This window comes from Garra rufa, chromosome 6, assembly GCF_049309525.1.
Source record: "Garra rufa chromosome 6, GarRuf1.0, whole genome shotgun sequence".
NCBI lineage: Eukaryota > Metazoa > Chordata > Actinopteri > Cypriniformes > Cyprinidae > Garra > Garra rufa.
The window spans coordinates 17814374-17827194 of record NC_133366.1 but is presented as its reverse complement, the minus strand read 5'-3'; the positions used below and the strand labels follow the sequence as shown (position 1 = coordinate 17827194).

At 35.3% G+C, this 12821-nt stretch overlaps 1 protein-coding gene across 5 annotated transcripts in view; it reads right to left on the bottom strand.

Annotated features, from left to right (window-relative positions):
• Nucleotides 1-10469: 10469 nt before the first annotated feature.
• Nucleotides 10470-12821, bottom strand: part of ctnnd1 (catenin (cadherin-associated protein), delta 1) — a 44856-nt gene continuing 42504 nt past the window's right edge. For 4 of the 5 annotated variants that reach the window (XM_073841536.1, XM_073841535.1, XM_073841540.1 and 1 more), the window contains one exon: nucleotides 10470-12545. In XM_073841536.1, the coding sequence (XP_073697637.1) occupies nucleotides 12484-12545 (62 nt within the window). In that variant the 3' untranslated portion in view covers nucleotides 10470-12483. The remainder of the gene's footprint in view (nucleotides 12546-12821) is intronic. The other variant, XM_073841538.1, reaches the window with a different exon arrangement.

Sequence of the window (12821 nt, the reverse complement as noted above, 5' to 3'; positions counted from 1 at the left end):
AGGTAACCTTGGGAAACCTATTATGTTATATTTTATGTTGTATGTTTTATTTTACACTTGCAGAATTATTTCTTAAAAAAAGAAATCATACATAACTACAAAGGATAAAGATACACACATAAAGTCAGACTAAAATAATTATGCCAAATATTTATCATAATATGTATTTTGACCACAAAACCAGTCATAAGTGTCAATTTGTGAGGTTTGTGCATCATATGAAAGCTGTACAAACAAGCTTTCCATTGATGTATGGTTATACATATGTTATGATATGATAATTTTTGCCCGAAATAAAACTATTTGAAAATCTGAAATCTGAGATAGCAAAAAAATCAAAATACTGAGAAAATCGCTTTAAAGTTGTCCAATTTAAGTTCTTAGCAATGCATATTGCTAATCAAAAATTAAGTTTTGATATATTTATGGTAGGAAATTTACAAAATATCTACAAGGAACATGATCTTTACTCAATATCCTAATGATTTTGGCATTAAAGAAACATCAATAGTATTGACCCATATGTTGTATTTGTGGCTTTTGCTACAAATATACCCATGCTACTTAAGACTGCTTTTGTGGTCCAGGGTCACACACATTAAATAAAGCACACATAAGTGTTATATGAAGTTATATAAATTTATTTTAATTTACATAATTTTAATATGTAACTTTATACATGTATGAGACAATCAAAAATAAACGATGAATTGATAGACTAATTCACATAAGGGCAAATTGACAAAAAAAAAAAAAAAATTCTTCTCACCATTTGATATAAACCTTGGGTTAAGAACTTGGCTCAAACATCTGCTATTGGCTTCAAAATGCTAAACATGTTTTCCTAACATGAAAACAAAAATCATTCTGTCTCTTCTCCAGTCACATCTACCTCCTCTTCTTCAGTGCCATCCAACTCATCCTCTTGATCCATTAGATCCTCAATAAGCAGTATGACAACCTGTCTATCAGCCAAAAGCCCTAATGGATTTTCTACAGACTCATCTACAACGTCTACTTCAATGTCTTCATCATCTCCTGATTCTGAAATGCACATCACTGTTGTGATATCTTCACTTTGATGGTCTGACTGAAGGGATACTTCAAGCTGGACAGGAGAAGCATCTCTGCTTATTATTTTGTCTGGGTTTCTCAGATCTATGAGGACAAAACAGAAATCAGGAATTATGATTATTAATAACAGAATATACAAAAACGCTAAATTATAGTTCAAAGTTCAGCCTTTTTACCTTTGATATTTGATGCATCATCTGCAATCTCAGCATTTGCAATGAGTCCTTTACTCAGTTCATCTTCCTTCAGTGGGGTCTGTTCATCAATCCTCTCAACACAGTATTGCTCCCCCTCCACAGAAATTTTATCATTACCATCCCAACCATTGGTGGTTTCCCAACAGCCATTATATGAAACGAGCAGAGCATTTTCCCCTACAAATACTTCAGTTTCTTCTCCCTCCACAGTTTCTTCAATCATCTGAACCTCTTGGTTCCTACCTAAATCCTCCTCTTTCTCCAAACAATCGGCCACACAGTTAACATCCTGGGTGTTAACACCAAGCACTGCCTGAGCATCTCTGTCCATGTCTGATGTCGCCTCAAATGAACACTCATTAGAAACCGTATCTTCTCCTGAGTTTTGTTCGTTTCTGAAATGTTCTGCTTGTGTACTATTAGGATTCAAACAGAAATTCATTTCTAATCCTTCCTTCACCATCAGTTCATTGGTAGAAACAACACAGTCTTTCTTTGTGGATGACGTGGCATGATTAACATCATCAATATCATCAGTCGACGTCATAGTTTTTTTCACGATGTCCTCCTCAGCTATTAACGGGACAGAAATCTCAGTCTTCTGGTCCTGAATGTCTTTTTTGGAATCACTGTTATTTAAAACAGTGGCTTTTGTATTTGAATTCTCCTCAGTGGCAGTTTCTCCATCTTTGATTGAACATGTCACATTATCTGGCATGTCTCCACATGACTCTACATGGCAAACCTCCACATCTTCCTTCTCGTTGATAGACGTCTCTGCTTTTTTCTCACCACGAATGCCTGTATTGATCAGTTCACTGATATTCCTCACTAATTTACCATTCTTGTCTTGACTTTGCCCTCTTAGGAATTTTTGAAGGCTGAAAAATGTCTCTCGCAGGCTTGATGTTAGCTGCTGATCAATATTCGGAGAACTCCTACAAGCGAGGCTTTCGACGCTTGGAAGAGTCTGATGGAAAACTTGATCAAGGATACTCGGTCCCGTCGGCTGACCAGCATATTTTAAGTGAGAATTCAGCGTTGTCTGTGCAGAATTGCTGTTAACATCTGCTTCTTCCATTTCTGTTGAGTCTTTCTCCTGCTGTGTATTTGGTTCTTGCTTATTAGCCTGTTCAATCTCACTGTCTGTCTTAGATCTTTCCACTTCACAATCCTCTTGTTCTGAAGTGGGTAATTTTGAAGTGCACAAGGGAGTTACAGCGGTGTTTTTGAATCTAGAAGGTCTGCCACGACCACGTTTTACAACACCAGTGTCCTTCGGTTTAGATAAAACATCTTTGTGTCTGACACGACTACGTTTTATAACACCAGTGTCTTTTGGTTTAGATAAAACATCTTCATGTTGTTGACTGGCGGTGTTCAAGAGAGACATTTTCTTACTGACAGGTGAAGAAGCTTCACTTTTTCTCTTCGCACCTACAGTTGCTTTTCTGTTCGCATTGCTTATTCGGGTACTGACTCTTCGTATATTAGAAATTAATGGCTGAGCATTTTCACAATGGGAATCATCACACGGTTTAACTTGATTCTGATTTTCTAGGTTTTGACACTGTGAACACTCTTTCACTTTTGAATTTCGAGTTGCAAGCCTCCGACTTCTCGTCTTTCTCTGATTTGGTTGCTCACTAGCATCCTGCACATCACGCTGAATGATGTTTGAGCTACTCCCACTTGTTAAATCATTGTGTGAAAAGGAAGTATTCAATTCTTGATTTTCTGCAAGGTCAGGGCACGATTGATTTTGGCAGGCGATGAGGTCAGGCTGTGGATGCGGGTGGGAGGAATCCATCGTCGTGTTTAGAGGGAAGTCTAATTTCAGTGGTGACTCAGAAAGCCACATGGGAAGGGTTTGAGTTTCTAGGTCCTGGCTGTGTGATGGATCTTGTGTAGAAACATCAATGTCTCTGTTATCTGATTCAAGGGGGGAAAGGCATCGTAGTAGGTTGAAATCTGGCCTGTCATCCAGTATGCCAGCCATTTCAAGGCTTGGCATTTTACCTGCGGCAGGAGAAGGGTAAGATGGGACAGCTGTGGCTTTTGGGGTTGAAAACAAGTCTTCTACCAGTGACGAGGTGGAGTTTCTTGTCACAGTTGCCAGATTCTTATCTTTGTTCAAGTTGTCAGGAGTCAGGAGCTTGAAGGTATTGGATCCTGACTGATTTTGAAAGCCTGAGAGGTCTAAAAAAACAAGGGGTAAAAGAATAAAGTGTTCAATGACTATATACAGTTAAAGTCAAAAGTTTACATACACCTTGAAGAATCTGCAAAATGTTAATTATTTTACCAAAATATAAGGGATCTTACAAAATTCATGTTATTTTTTTATTTAGTACCAACCTGAATTAGATATTATACATATAAGACATTTACATGTAGTCCACAAGAGCAAATTTGAATTTTAAAAATTACCCTGTTCAAAAGTTTACATACACTTGATTCTGAATACTGTGTTGTTACGTGAATGATCCACAGCTGTAATTTGTTTAGTGACAGTTGTTCATGAGTCCCTTGTCTGTCCTGAACAGATAAACTACTCACTGCTCTTCAGAAAAATCTTTCAGGTCCTAAAAATTCTTTGGTCATTCAGCATTTCTGTGTATTTGAACCCATTCCAATAACAACTTTATGATCTTTTCACACTGAAGGGGGGTGAAAACGTTTGAATTTAAAGATCAGGGTAAATGTACTTCTGGGAAACAAGCGTCTTCTGAAGCCTCTAAAGGGCAGTGCTAAATGAAAAAAAGAAGATATTTAGGCAAAATAAGAAAAATGTACACATCCTCATTCTGTTCAAAAGTTTTCAACCCCTGGCTCTTAATGCATCGTGTTTCCTTCTGAATTATCAGTGAGTGTTTGAACCTTCTGTAATAGTTGCATATGAGTCCCTCAGTTGTCCTCAGTGTGAAAAGATAGATCTCAAAATCATACAGTCATTGTTGGAAATGGTTTAAAAACACAAAAATGTGAAACCTGAGGAAAATTTAGAAGAACAATGTGCAGTTTAACTGTTCAGAACAAACAAGGGACTCATGACTATCACTACACAAAACAGTATTAAGAATCAAGTGTATGTAAACTTTTGAACGGGGTCATTTTTTATCAATACAATTATTATTTTCTCTTGTGGACTATATTTAAATGTCTTTTATGTGAATATCTTATTTAGGTCAGTACTAAATAAAAAAATAACATGCATTTTGTATGATTCCTCTTATTTTGTTAAAATAAGTAACATTTTGCAGATTATATAATGTGAATTTAAAATCTTCTTTGAAAAACTTCTAAAAAAAAACTAAACAAAACACCCAAGCCATTTTAATATGATGGTTACCTTTATCTCTTTGTCCTGGAGACCCAACCGGTACTGCTGACTTGCAAACATCAGATTCCCTCATCTCTGGCTCGCAGCTTTGAACATAAAGGCAAACACCTGGAGCAGACGTTTCAGCAGCCCTCTGACCACTTTTTGGATCCTGAAGAGGTCCTAGCTGCTCCTGCTCATCCAGATTTCTGTCTATTGGCATCAACGGCAGGATGTTTAAACCCATTAACATATCGTCCAACATCTTTGCAATATGTTCATCGGATTCATCCGCTTGGGGAGGGCTTGAAGATAATGTTGGTATTGCCAAAGAGGGAGAGACAGAAATGTGGTGTGGAGTATGAGGACATTTACCTGAAGAGGCATGTGTGGAAGAATTGGAGGGGGAAATAGGCAGCTCCGTCGGTGGGGTGAGAGTTCCAAGACTTTGAGCAGGAAGTACACTAGGTGGGCCACCCTTAGTCAGAGAAAATGTAAAAATAAAAATTATAAAATCAATACCAATAACAATATTGAGTATTTTGCTATAGAAAGTTATATATTGTAACATATTTAGTCAAATTTGTATACTCATATGCAGTTATATGTAGTTTGTAATATATACAATTGCAATTTGCAATCAAAAACATTTTGTCATAATTTACAATTGTAAGTTTTTTTTTGTGGCATATCACAAGTGAAAATGTCAATATATAATGTAATATTTATGTGTATATATATTTTGTATATACACAACCAGTAAAAAGTTTTTGAACAGTAACATTTTTAATGTTTTTTAAAGAAGCCTCCTCTGCAAGTCTGCATTTATTTGATCCAAAGTACAGCAAAAACAGTAACATTTTAAAATATATTTACCATTTAAAATAACTTTTTTGAATTTGAACATATTGTAAAATGTGATTTATTCCTGTGATTTCAAAACTAAAATTTTAGCATCATTACTCCAGCTCAAAAACCATTTATTATTATTATTATTTTTGGAAACAGCTGAGTATATATTTTTTTCAGGTTTCTTTGATGAATAGAAAGTTCAGTAGAACAGCATTTATCTAAAATAAAAATCTTTTGCAACATTATAAATGTCTTTATCGTCACTTTTGAACCATTTAAATTCCTATAAATAATACTTTTATTCAGCAAAAAAATTATATAGTCTATAATATTACAAAAAGCTTTTTATTTCAGATAAATGTTAATCTTTGGATCTTTCAATTCATCAAAGAATCCTGAAAAATGTACTCAACTCTTTTAAATATTGATAATAATAATAATCAAAAATGTTTTTTTTTAAACATTAAATCAGCATAGAATGATTTCAACAGGATCATGTGACACCGAAGACCGGAGTAATGATGCTGAAAATGTAGCTTTGATCACAGGAATAAATTACATTTCAAAATATATTAAAACAGAAAGCAGTTATTTTAAAATTGTACTATCTTTCCTGTACTTTGAGTCAAATAAATGCAGGCTTTAAAAACAAAAACATAAAAAAATCTTACTGCTCAAAAACTTTTGACTGGTAGTGTATATTTCAAATATATAAACTATGTTTTAATTGTCTAAATTGTGTTATGAATTCAGATTTAAAGATAATCCTTACCCGAGTTTGAAGTCCACATTCTTTCACTTCTTCCGGCTTCTTCTCACTCTCATGGACAGAAACGAGAAGGTCGCTCTCCCAGCAAGCTCCGCTCCTCCTCAGCTTTATCTTGACTTTAAGCTGGTCCAATTTGGCCTCTTTTTGTTCAGCAGTAGCAGTTTTTTGCCTATTACCTGCCTCTAAAAGTTTCTGGAAGTTTTTGCCTGAAACATTCATGTGTTGCTGAGTGAACTTTTTTAATTGGCTTTCTCTCTTGGCCATTTTCCACCTCTTCCTAGTCTTTGTTTTATGATGATTTGTTATGGATGTGTCTATCACGACAGCGTGAGATGTAACAGTGGCATTACTGCTCTGATTAAAACCTCTAATTGAACTATCTTCATCAAATAATGACAATGACGCCAAATTGGATTCCAACAAGCCACAGGGTTGCACTGAACGTACCGGAAGAGCACTGCTCTGTATCATTAATGGCTTAGACATGATTTCACTTTCCTGGTTAAGATTCACATCTTCTGTCTGCACACCAACCTCTCTCCAACGCCTCCCAACATCCACGCACGTTCTCTTTTTTTCTAAAAGGTTTTTAAGTCCAAGTCTGAAGGCAGCAGCCATTACTTCCTCATGTTCGCTTTCACTCTTGATCTCCATTTCACCCGTGTACAGGAATCTAACTAGCTTTAGTAAGACACAAGATCCTACAGCCTCAAGGTTCAGAAGCCGGTTCTGGCCTGGATGTGGAACAGGGGAAGTGGAAAGTACTCTTGAAAGGACGGGGCTTAGAGCAGCTAACACACAACTGTGAGCTGGAACACAGACACCTGATGAGTTGAAAAAGTTTAATTATAGGAAAAAATGTGTCAAGTACCACATTCCAGGCAAAAAAAGTAGTCTATAGATTCTACAACATTAATTTACAAAATTATATATTTTTATCTCTATGCTTTTTTCAATGACCCAGGCTCTAAAACACAGAAGAACTCTGATCTCTTACCGTCTGTCTGTAGAAGTGTGTCACAGAAGACGCTTCCTTGCTGCTGCTTCTGAAGTTCACCAAGTAGGAACAGTGCAAAGTCGGGATGCTGATACTGCCACATGCTAGCAACTTCAGACTAAAACACATTTAGAAACTTCAAAACAAAAGTTAAAACTGTTAACGATTCAGAAATAACTTTCTTCAATTTCGAAAGATTCATTTACTTACTTTGTGTTGCCAGTTCAGATCCAACTGCTGATATGAACAGTGTTATTTATTTTATTTTTCTATTTGTTTAGACAGACTGGCCTGAGTATGAACATCTCAATCCGGCGTCTTTATGTTGTTTGGTATTAAATGGCAAAGAAATGCTAGTTCAGCCATATTCTCAATCTCTAAACTCAATTGAGCTTGATATCGCGAGTATTACTGCAAAAGAGTCGCGTTTTCAAACGCTAAGTTCACGTGATTCATCAAAACTTGCTACGTTTCCCGTATTATAATCCAAAATACACAAATAATTTTACGAACGCAAACACAGGTGGTCTGTAGGACACGTGAGCCACTGCATTACAAATCATCTCATGTCAACCGACTCTCTCTCTCGCTTTTCTCATTAGCAGATTCATCTAGAAGTGACATGAATCTTTTGAATCAGTTCACCAAAAAGATTCATTCGCTGATTTGTTCACTCTTACGCCAGTAGATGGCGCTATAGGTGGGCATTTTGAAAGAGTCTGTTATTATTCGTTAACGATTCGTTAAAAACACCAAGCAGTTTTATAATTCTGTCAGTTTTCGTTTTGTCGTGCAATTTAAAGCCGACGAAGATTAATGAAGAGATTTTCTGTCAAGGAATTATTACGCAATAGTGTTAGCGCTCTGTCAAGGGGATTCACTGTTGTCAAACCCAATGCTATTTAATAATAGTGTGAATGAAACGTTGTAATTTAAGGTTATAATGTAGGAAAAGTATTTTATCATGTTTTATTTTATATAAACTCATTTGTGACCCTGGACCACAAAACCAGTCTTAAGTCGCTGGGGTATATTTGTAGCAATAGCCAAAAATACATTGTTTGGGTCAAAATTATTGATTTTTCTTTTATGCCAAAAATCATTAGGAAATTAAGTAAAGATCATGTTCCATTAAGATTTTTTGTAAAATTCCTACTATAAATATATCAAAATGTAATTTTTGATTAGTAATATGCATTGTTAAGAACTGAATTTGGAGAACTTTAAAGGTGATTTTCTCAGTATTTAGATTTTTTGCACCCTCAGATTCCAGATTTTCAAATAGATGTATCTCAGCCAAATATTGTCCTATCCTAACAAACCATACATCAATAGAAAGCTTATTTATTGAGCTTTCATATGATGTATACATCTCAGTTTTGTAAAATTTAACCTTATGACTGGTTTTGTGGTCCAGGGTCACATTTATGGTCATTATTTTATTTTAAATGTAAACCATTTATACATACCACTGGTTCAACTTATCCTTTCATGTAATACAGTTGTCTCTCTAAAACACTTAAAAAGCCATTTGCCTGGCCCTACATTAGATTCTTTCTATATATTATAGTGTAATTAAGCACACTTTACCGCTGGCTTATATTTCTTTATGTACTCTCTCCTAAGAAACAGCAAAAAACACATCTCTTCCATATTTATTTGACCCTCTATCTATTCCAATTACACTTTATCTGGCGTTTTCATAATTAAAAAAAAAAACACTTTACCCTTTATGACTTGCACTCTATTTCTTCTATTACTTTTTTCCTTAATAAAGGCCTCTAACACTAGCTTTCTCTATTCTTTTTCTATTTGGTTTTCTTTTTATTACATAAATAACAAAAAAAACTTTACTACGTTAGGCTAACTGAGACTTGTCATAGCAGTTGCATGTTATTTCTCTTTTGTTTGCTTATTGTGCTCATTTGTAAGTCACTTTGGATAAAAACATCTGCAAAATGACAATTGTAAGTAGAACCTACTGCATACTATTGGACATATTCACAGCTACATCTGTTTAGAAATTCTCTCCCAACTACAGTCTCATTAAAACAGTCCTACTTTGTGAATTCAGGTAGAGAAAATGTGTTTTACAAGTGAATTATGCAGTGCAACTTATCACCTTATTTTTCAACGTGGAAGGAAGCCGTTTTCTGTGAATGTGTGAGACTTCCGTTCAATAATGAGAAGAATAACAGCGTGCAGTAAATGTAAAACTGTTTGCACTACAAACCAGTGCGTTCATAATTGACACAATACATTAAAATAATATGGTAATACACACCAGTTTGCAATATCAAGCAACAAAACTAGCTGTTTTATATTACTGGAATCCATTCATTTACATATGATTTAAAATAGGGCAAAACAAGCTAATAATTATAATTTAATTCAGAACTTCATTTTAAAAATGACCTCCTCAGAAACATTTCCCTGATTGATCTTGAAATACACGTTATTTTTTTTATTTAGTACTGACCTGAATAACATTTTACATAACATTTACATATAGTCCACAAGAGAAAATAACTGAATTTAAAAAAAAAAAAGGAACCCTGTTCAAAAGTTTACATACACTTGATTTACTGTGTTGTTACCTGAATGATCCACAGCTGTTTTTGTTTGTTTTGTTTTTTTGTGACAATTGTTCATGAGTCCCTTATTTGTCCTGAACAGTTAAACTGCCCGCTTTTCTTCAGAAAAATCCTTCAGGTCCCACAAATTCTTTGGTTTTCCAGCATTGTTGTGTATTTGGACCCTTTTCTAACAATGACCGTATGATTTTGAGATCCATCTTTTTACACTGAGGACAACTTAAAGACTTATAAGCAACTATTACAGAAGGTTCAAACGCTTTTATGATTTATGAATCATAAAATTCATAAATTTATGAATTTGAAGATCAGGGTAAATTTAAACTTATTTTGTCTTCTAGGAAACATGCAAGTATCTTCTGTAGCTTCTGAACGGCAGTACTAAATGAAAAAATACATATTTAGGCAAAATAAGCAAAATGTACACATCTTCATTCTGCCCCAACTCAAATTCAACTATTATTTTCTCTATATGTAAACGTCTCATGTAAAATCTCTTATTCAGGTCAGTACTAAAAAAAAACATGCATTTTGTATCATCCCTTTTATTTTGGTAAAATAATTAGCATTTTGCAGATTCTGCAAAGTGCAGATTTATCAAATTTCTCAATGTTGCTTCATTACACTGACGTTCTGAAAAAGCAATAAATGTGTTAAAACTCTGTGAATCACACAAAAATTCACTGTCAGAACCTTGGAAAAAAAAAATCATTCTTTTATTTAAAAAAAACAGTATTGCTAAGTTACATGTTCAATCCATGAGAGAAAGGTGCAACGTTTAAGACCAAAAGGTAAAGTGTTGAAATATAGGAATTATGAATCAAGATCCACATGTTAGTGTTGCAGAAACATGTCAACTGATAGCACATGACACAAAGAATTTTTCCTTTTGTCTTTAATTAAAAGATATAAACCGTAAATGCATTTATTTAAAAAATAAAACTGATTGCATATGCATTCACCCACAACACCCCAGAAGAAAAAAAAAAAAAAAAAAAAAAAAAAAAAATCAGCCCCAATCATAAAATATAGAAAAGAAAGAGCAGGACAAAAAAAATAAAGAAAAAAAATAATTAAAATTAACAAATATTCTCTGGCATATATAGTTAAATGTGCTTTTATTTTCTCTATCTTATTTTCTCATCAAGCTAGAATCAGAATCTGGCTAAATCCTGCCTGAAGGAGATGCAATTTCTTTATATTTTTCGTAATTAAAAGATTAATTTATCTGCCTCCCTCAACACTGAACAATCGATTGATTCCTCAAACTTAATGCGAACAGCCTCCTCTATCAGGACTCAAACTTCTGGCTCACATCTTTAGTCAACAGCCGAACTCCTTTACTGACGGTAGTGTCTCGAAAGATTGGATTGCAGGAATTAGAAAAAAAAAAAAAGAAAAAAAAAAAATCCATTGACCCCTAGTGCTAAAGTTTCCGTTCAGTAAATATCTACAACAGACTTACTGTGCATTTTGAATTTGCAGTCTAAGAAACAAGCACTGTACTTACGGATCTCAGAGGAAAAAAAAAAAAAAAAAAGATGCATATACATCCTCAAATGTACACTCGTTCACTCTCTACACAGACAGGCACTGAAACCAAGAGGCAGAAGGGTGGCCGAACGTCCCTGTTCACCGCTTTCACAAACACACTCACACGACGCGCTGAGCAAGCGAGGCACTCCAAGTATGCAGAGTGGATTTGTGAGATGCGGCCATATTTACACATTCAGTTATATTCAGACAAAAGTGAAAACGCACGACTGGGTCCAACAGCAGGGCCGATTCACAAAGCACTGAAAAGTGGGAGCACCCATCTAAGATCTTTTCTGTGGCTATTTAACTGGATTTATTAAAAACGACTGGCGAGGAACTTGAGTTTCACTTTGTAGGTGACAATTACATAACGCAAACCAAAGGGGGACAAAACAAAAATTGCCAAAACAACTCTCCCACTCTGGAATGCTTTGCAAATTTGATAGGTTTACGACAGGAGTCGTCACAAAAAACAAAACTATACTCACCTACCAACTAGAGAACTCTTGGATGCTACTGGTTTGTAAAAAAGAAAATACAAATCTCCCAAATAAACATCCCTCTGCCTCTTTTGTAATGCTTCATTAATGCTTTCACAACCCCTTCCTAGAGACTGAACACTCCACAAGATCCACAAAAACCACAGATGGATAACTTAAGGGGAATTGTTGGTCATCTAGTGCTTTTAGAAAACGATTTTAAAAAAAAACACCACAGGCTTCATGCCCATCGCAATGTGTCGACGAGACAACTTACTGAGAAGTTCTATATACATTATTTTCTGCAGGCCACGTATGACTGATGCAATTTGGCATTACCTTTTAAGCAGGATGAAGCAAAGGAATCAAAAATACCAACGCCATAACTAGTGTTCTAATAGATGCATAAGCAAAAAAAAACAACAAAACAGAGGAAATGATTTATAAAGCACGATAAGCTGGGGATGTGACTAAACAGAGCTTGTTTTTCCTAGTGTTTCCATTATTTGACATAAAACGAGTCCATTTTTAAGTAGTGGCTGTTCTCAATCACATTGATCTCGATGAAAGCAGGAGAGTGACGATGACATGAGAAATGTTGAAAACTACGGAAGGGTCGTTGCAATTAGTGGCTATGGTCCCGTAAGTGATGAGATCAGAGGCTCAGCAGGGACAGTAGGCAGGAGGAGGAAACTCACGGCGGGTGATGCACACGATCAGTTTTTCTGTGGACACAAACAGGATGAGACGTGAAGGTCAGATGTGGCACTCGCTTACATTGGGTTTACTAATAAACAAAGGAAAATGATTCAGTTATGCGTCATCAGAGAGCTGCAATGGGAATTTGTGCGCGTTACACAAAAATCACATCACTTGTTTTATGCGCCATAGTGATGACGGGTGCAACCACTGAAACGTCAGTCATGTGACCAAAGCGGACACATGAGGGGAAGAGATCAGTGTTGGGGAGTAACTAACTGAAAAGTAGCAACACTACTTCT